The sequence below is a fragment of the Scyliorhinus torazame genome, chromosome 7 (genome assembly GCF_047496885.1).
Source record: "Scyliorhinus torazame isolate Kashiwa2021f chromosome 7, sScyTor2.1, whole genome shotgun sequence".
In the NCBI taxonomy this organism is placed as follows: Eukaryota; Metazoa; Chordata; class Chondrichthyes; order Carcharhiniformes; family Scyliorhinidae; genus Scyliorhinus; species Scyliorhinus torazame.
The window spans coordinates 86326385-86338411 of record NC_092713.1 but is presented as its reverse complement, the minus strand read 5'-3'; the positions used below and the strand labels follow the sequence as shown (position 1 = coordinate 86338411).

At 49.9% G+C, this 12027-nt stretch overlaps 1 protein-coding gene across 1 annotated transcript in view; it reads right to left on the bottom strand.

Annotated features, from left to right (window-relative positions):
• Positions 1-12027, bottom strand: part of dab1a (DAB adaptor protein 1a) — a 747664-nt gene that overhangs the window by 395620 nt on the left and 340017 nt on the right. Inside the window, exon 2 of the mRNA XM_072512896.1 lies at positions 11256-11472. Coding sequence (XP_072368997.1) covers positions 11256-11322 — 67 coding nt within the window. The 5' untranslated portion in view covers positions 11323-11472. The remainder of the gene's footprint in view (positions 1-11255; positions 11473-12027) is intronic.

Genomic DNA, 12027 nt, shown 5'->3' with positions numbered 1-12027 from the left:
ATTCCAAACTATATATAGAGTACTATAAACATTATATTCATTCTCAGCAATAGGATGACAACTGGCTGCAAAAGCCTGTGCTCTGCACTGAGACCCCTGCACGTGTAGCAGCTTGGTCAATCGATTCACATGACCCTTCCGATGCACGCCCTGTTAAAGGGGCTAGCTACTGCACATACATTCTGAAATTAAAGCATATTTTGTGGTCAGTGTATCCAAAGGAAATAATCTGTTTTATAAAAAAATATTCATTATGAACATTGATAAAGAAATTAAGATGGATGTTCTGTGTTTTGCAACACGTCTATGCCGTATCTCCAAAAATGGAACGAGCTGGGCTGAGACTCTCCGCCTCAAAATCATTTCATAGATTTCGAAAGCATCAGAAGCAATCACGGGATATTAATCCACCAATTTGACTGGATTTAAATTCTGCATTTTGATATTAAGTAAAAAGCACTAACTCATTGCACCATTCAAAACCTTATTTGTCTATTGATCATTGTATTGTGTTATGATACCTGCGAGGAAAACCCATGAAATTGTAATATTTTTCTGGTAATATTTGTGTCATATTTTTAAACTGTTGGGTTATGAGAGTGGTATTAAAGCATGAGGCAAAGTGACTGTGTTAATCTATACTGTGCGTTTGATATGGTAATAACGACTTCAAACAGATGTAATTTAGCAAGGATGTTAACAGAACAGGAGTAGATTTGTGTGGGTTATGATTCAAAGGAGAAGGTATGCAAGGTGAAAGAAAGGATGTCACAGGCTATGTATGAACAGAGTGAGATTACTTTCCTTTTAAATTCTAAAAGCTAAATTAATTGAACGAAATTAATCAATTCTGTGAGAGAGCATTTCTAAAAGAAACTGGGTGAGACAATGGAGCGATCAAAGGGAAAGAACGTATTTAAGGATATACTGAAACCTATGAAGGTAGTTGTTTTAGATCTGAGCAGGGACTTGCTGGTCAAACTCTCAACAAGCAGTATGAATGAAGCCAGATCTGAAAAGCTATCTGCTGTTAACCTCAGAAGGCACCCCCAAGAGAAAATTAAAGACACTGTGTGGTAAAAATTACTGACCTTTTATAGATTTTAAAATCTGTAAGGAGTTTAGAAACAGATGAAGATGCCTAGCTCTGAAAGTAGTTAAATTAAAATTGTTTAGGTCTGTTTTAAAGCATTAGTACTGTGTGAAGTCATTGCCGTATCTAACTATAATTCCATTTTGTTTTAGTTTATTTCCCCCTAGTTCTTAATAAATAATCACTTTACTATAAAATCATCACACATAGTTGGGACATAATTTTGGATTTCAAAACCTCTCCTCGTACTCTACAAATTTCAAACACACAGAAGAGAGCAGTTGTTTCAAGTTTCACATCTGCATTTGCATTTCCCATCAGCCGTGCCCTTAATAATAATTTCTTATTGAGTAGGCAAAACTAATTTGGATTTATTAATAAACTCCAGCCAGATTCTGGTAGGCATTTCGTTCCCTGTCAAAGTCAACAGCGTTAGGATTGGTGGGAGCAGAATGGAAGTGGAGCTACTTCGTTTTAACTGCTCCTCTCCCTCCATTCCCATCAATCAGGGTGAGTTCAAACCAATCCTAAAGTTCATAGCCATTGAATCTTTCTTTAAATAGGGGTAACATAGAATAAGATTTTATGGACAGCTGGACCTCCGCCATGGCCAGTGCGGAGAGCATGCGCTAACTCGCGGCGGCCGGTGGAGGCCCTTTGGCGCTGGTTGGGGCGGCGCCAAGCCCCTTCCGCGCCAGTTGGCGCGGCGCCAACTCCGCCAGCGCCAGCCCAGCCCCTGAAGATGCGGAGGATTCCACACCTTCCGGGTGGCCCGACGCCTGAGTGGTTCACGCCACACCTCGGCGCCGGAACCGCCCGCCCCGCCGTGTAGGGGAGAATCCCGCCCCGTATCTATGACCTCTCTCAATTTGGCATCTTTTCCCCTTGGGGTAATGCTCTAGCCTTTTCAGGCATCAGATTTGGTATGACTGTAACCTTCCTCCCAAAGGGAGATTGCGTAAAACAAGCCGTCCAACCGATGTAATCGAGGTGTGTACTCATGACGTGACCGTGTGCCTGAATTTTATAAAATACGAGCCCTGTCTGGCAGATGATTGTCCTGGAGATCCACTGGGCAAAGTTTGGAGAACCTGGTGCAAATAGTCTGGGTTTTTGTCAAACAACGCAATGCCCTTGCAGCTCCTGGCTGTGGTGTACATTCCCGCCTACATCAAGGAAAACCATGCTAAGATTGGTTTGAAGCCTCCAACTCATTAGCAATTCAGCCGGCGCCACCCCGGTCATGGCATGCAGAGTGAATCATCAAAGAATTTACAGTGCAGAAGGAGGCCATTCGGCCCATCGAGTCTGCACCGGTCCTTGGAAAGAGCACTCTAATTAAGCCCACGCCTCCACCTTATCCCCGTAACCCAATAACCCCACCTAACCCTTTGGACACCAAGGGCAATTTAGCATAGCCAATCCACCTAACCTGCACATCTTTGGACTGTGGGATGAAACCGGAGCACCCGGAAGAAACCCACACAGACACGGCAAGAATGCGCAGATTCTGCATAGACAGTGACCCCCCCGCTAGCCGGGAATCGAACATGGGAGCCTGGAGCTGTGAAGCTACATTGCTAACCATTATATTACCATGGTCCCATAGCAGAACAAGAACCTGGTGAGTCTTGTGTCCATTGACCCCGAAGTCTGCTTTTTCAGTCCACGTTTGAACAGTTATACTGCCCTTTTTGCCAACCAGTTTGAAGCCAGGTGATACATAAGCCTTCAGGCATCCTGAGAACTCTTCACTTGTGAAGGGCGTTCCATTATTGGCAACCAACACCTCTGGGATACCATGCTGATAATATTCAACTATTTCCTGATAGATCTGATAGCTAAAAAGGCTATTTTAATGTAAATATTAAGACCCAGTTTTCATACTCATTTTAAAATAAGGATTTCAGCACTCATAACCTCAGGTCATGACAGAACACATAACTTCAACAGAAGCACAAAAGCCTGACACATGCATAAGCTAATTTTAGATTAAAAGAACATTTTTTCTGAGAAAATGAAAAAGCTATTGTTCTGATGAACATATTTTCAAAGTCAGTTTGACATTAAGAAATAAGCTGTACCAGTAATCAAGATCAAGGCCAAGTAAGCACCACAGCAATATCATAGAATTTACAGTGCAGGAGGAGGCCATTCAGCCCATCGAGTCTGCACTGGCTCTTGGAAAGAGCACCCTACCCAAGGTCAACACCTCCACCCTATCCCCATAAACCAGTAACCCCACCCAACACTAAGGGCAATTTTGGACACTAAGGGCAATTTATCATGACCAATCCACCTAACCTGCACATCTTTGGACTGTGGGAGGAAACCGGAGCACCCGGAGGAGACCCATGCACACACGGGGAGGATGTGCAGACTCCACACAGACAGTGACCCAAGCCGGAATCGAACCTGGGACCCTGGAGCTGTGAAGCAATTGTGCTATCCACAATGCTACCGTGCTGCCCCAGCACCTGAAGGCACCATTGTCCAGAATGTGGATAAAGCAAAGTCAGCAGAAAACTAGTAGAAACCAGTCTTGATAAAAGTACAGAATCACGTTCCATAGCATAGACAAATATTGAAATATGAAACATTTTTGTTTTTGACACCTCATCCTGGGCACCGGTTGCCTACGCATCACCGGCGATGACACCCACCGAGCAGCGGTACGCCCAAATTGAAAAAGAATGCCTGAGCCTTCTCACTGGAATTCTCAAGTTCCACGATTATGTCTACGGCCTGCCAACGTTCACTGTCGAGACGGACCACAGGCCTCTGGTCCACATTCTCCACAAGGACCTGAACGACATGACGCCCCGGCTGCAGCGCATCCTCCTCAGACTCAGAGGTACGACTTTGAACTCGTGGTACACACCTGGCAAGGAGCTCATTATTGCGGATGCCTTGTCCCGCTCCATAACCTTACCTGTTGGCCCGCCGGCATTCATCCAACAGATCGAATCACAGGTGCAGCTGTGGGCCAGCAACCTCCTGACGTCGGATGAAAAGGTGATCCGCATTCGCGACGAGACAGCCAAAGACCCTCTTCTGCAGCGTCTCATGCACCACCTCGCCAATGGCTGGTAAAAAGGGCAGTGCCCTCAATTCTTCAATGTGAAGGACGACATGACGGTGGTTGATTGTATCCTCCTCAAGCTGGGCCGCATTGTCATTCCACTCAGTCGCCAGAGCTTGGTGCTCCGGAAAATCCACAAGGGACATCTGGGTGTCGAGAAGTGCAGCCGCAGAGCCAGGCAAGCTGTCCACTGGCCTGGGATTAGTCAGGACATCTCAAATATGGTCCTCAACTGTCCGACCTGTCAGCGCTTCCAGCCAGCACAGAGCAAGGAGACGCTTCAGCAGCACGGAATCGTGACCTCCCCGTGGTCCAAGATGGGCATCGACCTCTTTCATGCCAATGGTCGTGATTATGTGTTAATCATTGATTATTTTTCCAACTACCCAGAAGTCGTGAAGCTCTCGGACCTCACATCCAAGACCGTCATCAAGGCCTGGAAGGAGACGTTCTCCAGGCATGGTATTCCACTCACTGTCATGAGTAACAATGGTCCTTGTTTCAGCAGCCAAGAGTGGTCAGGATTTGCCCAATTATATCAGTTTCATCACGTCACTTCCAGCCCACATTACCCGCAGTCCAACGGGAAGGTTGAGAAAGGGGTGTACATAGTGAAGCAGCTCAATTGCAAGGCCACGGATTCTGCTTTTGACGTCAACCTTGCGCTGCTTGCGTACAGTGCAACTCTTCTGTCTACCGGCATGTCACCGGCTCAACTCCTGATGAACAGGGACCTGCGGACGACTCTTCCAGCCATACACTTGCCTGATCTGGATCTCCTCCTGGTGCTGCAGAAGGTGCAGAAACTCAGGGACCGGCAAAAGCAGGGCTATGATGCTCCTGCCACCGATTTGCCTGTGCTATCCCCGGCGGATGCTGTTAGGATCAAGCTACCTGATGGAGGCTGGTCAGCTCCAGCTGTTGTTGTTCGACAGGCTGCTCCTCGATCGTATGTTGTGCGTCTGGCTGATGGCTCTGTTGTGCAGCGAAACAGGGGGGCACTGCGCACAGTTGCCCGCCCGCAACCACATTCTTCGTTGTTTCCATCTGTTATTGTGCCACCTCCTGATACCTCGAACCACGAGGCCGCCAGTCCAGCTTCAATCCCACCTATCAAGGCGCCGTCATTCCCACCACCACCTCTCCGGCAGTCAACCAGGATCGGACGCAAGCACCAGAGACTGGACTTACGAACATTTGTTTTGTTTGCTATGTTCTGTTTTCGCACGTTAGACACCTGATTTCACATGTACATATGTTCCCATCTGCCATTGCATGTAAATAAGTTAGCTTTTCAGCCTACACATGTAAAGACTTTCACATATGCTACAGAAAAACATTTCAAAAGGAGAGATGTCACGATATGCAGACATGCACATAATGAGATACAGACAGGCAGCTAATGAACACAGAGAACAGGACATAACCAATCAGCAGGCAGAACACTTGGGGGTGGTTTCCCACTATAAAAGGCGTGAGGCTCTCACACTCCGCCTCTTTCCACTGGGGACATCTACAGAGTGAGTCAGGTGTATATATCACATAACACCTATGATGCACAATCAATAACCTCAGAAACAAGATTGGAGACAATTGAAGGCTTTAATACGCTAGATATTTCCCCCAGCAGCGCAGGTACAGAAGAAAGCTGCTGGGGCAGCACGGGCTCTTATGCCCCGCCTTGCAAGGCGGAGCTAACATGCAAGCTTATCCAATGGGAACAAGTACATTCTCCACCAATGGTATTCTGGCATTACTAGGTACCGTAGTCCTCCTAACACAGACTACCACATTCATCCCCTGTTAAAAAAGAGTCCGGCGGGGGTGGTGGCTTCATATTACAACGTGGTAGAAGTGGTAGAAGTTATAGTTATTAATGTACCATAATGCCTCCATACAGCGGTTTGCCTCATTACAACTTTTAACTATTTAGAACATTTCAAAAGGAAGCAATTAGTCAATCGGGGGCCCTGGTCGTCCTCTGCGATCGTTGTACCTTTGGTGGTGATCTCAGTGGAGGTTCGGGCGTCTGTGACTCCGGGAGCGTGGTTGCGGCTTCTGCGGCGGCTTCATCACCCCTAGACGTGGCTGGTGGAATGGCCGACTGGCCTGGGAAGGGGGCGGCTGTGGGGTGCGCCGGTGGGAGGGATGGTGGGGCTGGTGGCGGGGGTGTGTGTGGGGATCCAGCGGGCATCAGGTCCTGTAGGGAGACTGCATCCTATCGACTGTTGGGGTACGCCACGTAGGCGTACTGAGGATTAACATGGAGGAGATGGACCCTCTCGACCAATGGGTCCGATTTGTGCGCCCGCACGTGTTTTCGGAGCAGGACGGGTCCGGGAGCTGCCAGCCAGGTCGGGAGCGAGGTCCCAGAGGAGGACTTCCTGGGGAAGACAAGGAGCCATTCGTGAGGTGTTTGGTTGGTCGTGGTACACAGCAGTGACCGGATGGAGTGGAGGGCATCGGGAGGACTTCCTGCCAGTGGGAGACTGGGAGATTCCTGGACCACAGGGCCAGTAGGCCTGTCTTCCAGACCGTTCTGTTCTCCCTCTCTACCTGTCCATTTCCCCGGGGATTGTAACTGGTCGTCCTGCTCAAGGCAATGCCCTTGCTGAGTAGGAATTGACGCAGTTCGTCGATCATAAAGGAGGACCCCCTATCACTGTGTTTGTAGGCGGGGAAAACGAACAGCGTAAAGATACCATGGAGGGCTTTTATGACGGTGGTTGCGGTCATGTCGGGGCAGGGGATGGCGAAAGGGAACCGGGAGTATTCGTCAATCATGTTCAGGAAGTACGTGTTGCGGTCGGTGGAGGGGAGGGGGCCTTTGAAATCCATACTGTGGCATTCAAAGGGACGGGAAGCCTTCATCAGGTGCACTTTCTCTGTCCTGTAGAAGTGCGGCTTGCACTCCGCGCAGATTTGACAATTCCTGGTGGCTATCCTGACCTCCTCGATGGAGTAGGGCAGGTTTCGGGATCTTGATGAAGTGGAAAAATTGAGTGACCCCGGGGTGGCAGAGGTCCTCGTGGAGGACTCAGAGGCGGTCCACTTGTGCGTTGGCACATGTGCCGCGGGATAGGGCATCAGGAGGCTCATTTAGCTACCGGGACGGTACAAGATCTCATAGTTGTAGGTGGAGAGTTCAATCCTCCACCGTAAGATCTTGTCGTTTTTTATCTTGCCCCGCTGTGCATTATCGAACATGAAAGCAACCGACCGTTGGTCAGTGAGTAGAGTGAATCTCCTGCCGGCCAGGTAATGCCTCCAATGTCGCACAGCTTCTACTATAGCCTGGGCCTCCTTTTCGACTGAGGAATGGCAGGTTTCGTAGGCGTGGAGGGTGCGTGAGAAGAAGGCCATGGGTCTGCCCGCTTGGTTGAGGGTGGCCGCCAGAGCTACGTCGGACGCGCCGCTCTCCGACCTGGAAGGGGAGGGACTCGGCGATGGCGTGCATCGTGGCCTTTGCAATGTCTGCTTTGATGCGGCTGAAGGCCTGGCGGGCCTCTATCGACAGGGGAAAAACTGTGGGTTGGATCAGTGGATGGGCCTTGTCCGCATAGTTGGGGACCCACTGGGCATAGTAAGAAAAAAAGCCTAGGTAGCGCTTCAGGGCCTTGGAGCAGTGCGGGAGGGGGAACTCCATAAGGGGGCGCATGCGTTCAGGGTGGGGCCTATCACTCCATTACACACTACGTAGCCGAGGATGGCTAGGTGATCGGTGCTAAACATGCATTTATCCTTGATATATGTTAGGTTAAGGATTTTTGCGGTTTGGAGGAATTTTCGGAGGTTGGTGTCGTGGTCCTGCTGGTCTTGGCCACAGATGGTGACGCTATCGAGGTACGGGAATGTGGCCCGTAAACCGTACCGGTCAACCATTCGGTCCATCTCTCGCTGGAAGACCGAGACCCCGTTAGTGACACTTAAGAAGTGGTAGAGCCGCCCATCTATTTCGAAGGCTGTGATTTTGCGGTCACTAGTGCGGATGGGGAGCTGGTGGTAGGCGGACTTAAGATCCACCGTGGAGAAGACCTTGTAATGCGCGATCCTGTTGACCAGGTCGGATATGCGGGGGAGATGGTACGCGTCGAGCTACTAAACCTGTTGATGGTCTGACTGTAGTCGATGACCATCCTATGCTTCTCCCCGTTCTTTACCACCACTACTTGAGCTCTCCAGGGGCTGTTGCTAGCCTCAATGACACCTTCCTTCACTAACCGTTGGACTTCTGACCAAATAAAAATCCGGTCCTGGGCACTATACCGTCTGCTTCTGGTGGCGACGGGTTTGCAATCCGGGGTGAGGTTCGCAAACAGGGAGGGTGGATCGACCTTGAGGGTTGCGAGGCTGCAGACAGTGAGGGGGGTATAGGGCCGCCAAATTTGAACGTTAGACTTTGGAGGTTACACTGAAAATCCAATCCTAGGAGTGTGGCCGCGCAGCAGTGGGGAAGGACGTAGAGTCGGTAGTTTTTGAACTCCCTTCCTTGGACTGTGTGGTTCGCTATACAAACCCCTTGATCTCTACTGAGTGAGATCCGGAGGCCAGGGAGATTTTTTGATTAACGGGGTGGACGAGGAGAGAACAGCGTCTTACCGTGTCGGGGTGTATGAAGCTCTCCGTGCTCCCAGAGTCGATTAGGCAGGACGTTTCATGCCCGTTGATAAGCACCGTCATCATAGCAGTCGATAGTGTTCGGGGCCGAGACTGGTCCAGGGTCACCGAGGCTAGTCATGGCAGCAGTTGAATGTTCTCTCCAGGCGGTGTGTGGTCAGCCGAGCTCGGGTCCTGGGAGTCCATCCAAGATGGCAGCTCCCATTGGTCGCACATGGCTGGGGGTGCACAAAATGGCGGCGCCCATCCATCGCACGTGGCGTCCGCGGGACAAGATGGCAGCGCCTGGAGGCCGCACATGGCCCTGGAGGAGGAAGATGGCGGCGCCCGCTGGCCGCATGAGGTCGGTGGAGAGGATTGTGGTGGCGGTCCGCATTCGCCACCGGAGACCTCAGCGACTGCACTGGCCTGGCATCCCGCCACGAAGTGGCCCTTTTTTACCGCATCCCTTGCAGGTGGATGCGCGGGCCGGACGGCGCTGTCGGGGGTGCTTGGCCTACCCACAAAAATAGCAGCAGGGCCCCCTGGTGTTGCCAGGCCGTCTTGCAGCACAAGCTTGTGGGGGGATGGGAGATGTCTCGGGGTCGGCCGCGAGAGGGTTCCACGCTGCCCAGGGGGCTGCCGCGCGGTTGGGGACGTAAGCGCGGGAATTTCAGGAGGCCACATCCAGGAAGTCGGCAAAGGCCTGTGCCTCCTCCTTGAGGCCTAGGGTGTCTTTCTCCAGCAATCGCTGACGGATTTGGGAGGACAGCATACCTGCAACGAAAGCGACCCAGATCAAAAGTTCTGTGTGGTCGCTCGCCGAAACTTGCGGGCAGCTGCAGTTTCTCCCCAACACCAGGAGTGCACGGTAGAATTCTTCCAGCGATTCCCCAGGGATTGGTCGCCTCATCGCTAGCATATGTCGAGTGAAGACCTGGTTTACCGGGCGAATATAATGTCCTTTCAGCAGCTCCATTGCGGCATCGAAGTCGTCCGCGTCCTCGATGAGGGTGTAAATTTCTGGGCTCACTCTCGAGTGCAGGACTTGCAGTTTCTGTTCTCCCGTGGATGTGTTTTCGGCCATTCCGAGGTATCCGTTAAAACACGCCAGCCAGTGCTTGAAGGTTGCCGCTGAGTTTGCCACATGGGGGCTGATTTGCAGACCCTCCGGCTTGATTCGGAGCTCCATTCCTTTAAATCTAGCGTATTAAATTGGTGCACAATCAATAACCTCAGAAACGAGATTGGAGACAATTGAAGGCTTTAATACGCTAGATGTTTCCCCCAGCAGCGCAGGTACAGAAGAAAGCTGTTGGGGCAGCACGGGCTCTTATACCCCGCCTTGCAAGACGGAGCTAACATGGAAGCTTATCCAATGGGAACAAGTACATTCTCCACCAATGGTATTCCGGCATTACTAGGTACCGTAGTCCTCCTAACACAGACTACCACAACCTACAGCACATTGCTCAGAGCTAGTCTGGTTGAGTCAGACACAGTAATCACACAGGTTAGCAGAGAGTCAAACTCACAGAGAACTGAGCTAACTGTGTGACAGGTTCAATAAATCAAATTGAACAAACTTCAAGGTCTGGAGTATATTTCCGTTATAGCTGCATCCAGTTGCAGCCCGTGTTATCTCAGTGTTCTTAACACGACAAGTCCGAACTGAGTTAGTCAAAAGAAATTTGGTTTAATGCAAAGTGATTATAGTTACAATATACATCAGATCTCAGCTGGGTCTGCTCCGTCGGTTCCATACGTGGCCGACTTTATACAGATCTTAACCATAAATGATCTAGTGTCCCCGCCCCCTTAGCAGGGGAGCTTATATTCGGCAAGACTCACGGCAAGACTGATTGCTCCTACCCCGTAGGCCTCATGAGGGTTATAACACATACTAAAAAACAATTATATTAAATCTATAAATATATTTTCAGAAAAACTGTGACATAAGAAAAATTGAGTTAAGATAAAGGGTGTAATTTTTTTCGATTTTCAAATATTGTCCCTTTCCTCCCTTGAAGATGTACTCAAACTGGGCTATGGCACCAAAGATTCCAGCATACTTTCAGTTCATTATTCTATTCCCTACTCCTCGTGTGAGACTACAGTTTAGTTTATCAACTGAGGAGGACTCATCCTTCTGAGTGACATCTTGGAATCACCAAACAACTGCCCATGTAATTCTCAGTGCTGGATATCAATCAGGGGCAAATATCCGGCTAACCTTTCTTATTTCAAGAGTAGAGGTACTGAAGAGAATTATTCCTCTTACCATCCCAGTTGAGATCAGTAAACTCCAGGCAAAAGACATGCTATATTAAATCCAGAAGATCCATTTCTGAAATGCAACTGTTGCAAGAGTGACTGAGCAATTTTAATGTGAAACATGGTAGATTTATCAATGCCAATTACTATACTGACGGACATTTATTAATACAGAGGCCACATGAAGAGGAAACAACAATGACTGCCTACCTTTCTTTTTGGATTCCTTTCTCGTGTTGGCTCTGACAACCTGCTGAATTTCTGACTCCGTTGACATCCTAGTTAATACTATGTCCTCTTCACACGCTGTGCACACGCAGAGACAATATCGCAACCAGGTTCATTTATAACTATTCTGTGATAATAGGTACCAGTCGACCAGACACTTTTATCCCAGACAGCACATTTCACTCACTTCTGCTGAGGGCTGCAAGAGAAAAGAAACATCATGATTTTAGATTTGAAAAATTAGATACTTATTGGTTCAAGGGTGAGAACATTTGTTTAAAAAATCACTCCTAAGCAATAATATATCACGAAACACTAAATAATTAGATCGGCATGGTAGCACAGTGGTTAGCACTGTTGCTTCACAGCGCCAGGGACCCCGGTTCGATTCCCGGCTTGGGTCACTGTCTGTGTGGAGTCTGCACGTTCTCCCCGTGTCTGCGTGGGTTTCCTCCGGGTGCTCCGGATTCCTCCCAGGGGCGTCATTCTCCGACCCCCCGCCGGGTTGGAGAATGGCCGTTGGCCGCCGTGAATCCCGCCCCCGCCCCCGCCGAAGTCTCCGCTCCCGGAGATTGGGCGGGGGCAGGAATCCGGCCGCGCCGGTTGGCGGGACCCCCCGCTGGATTCTCCGGCCCGGATGGCCGAAGTCCCGCCCAGGAATTGCCTGTCCCGCCGGCGTAAATCAAACCTGGTATTTACCGGCGGAACCAGGCGGCGTGGGCGGGCTCCGGGGTCCTGGGGGAGGGGCGCGGGG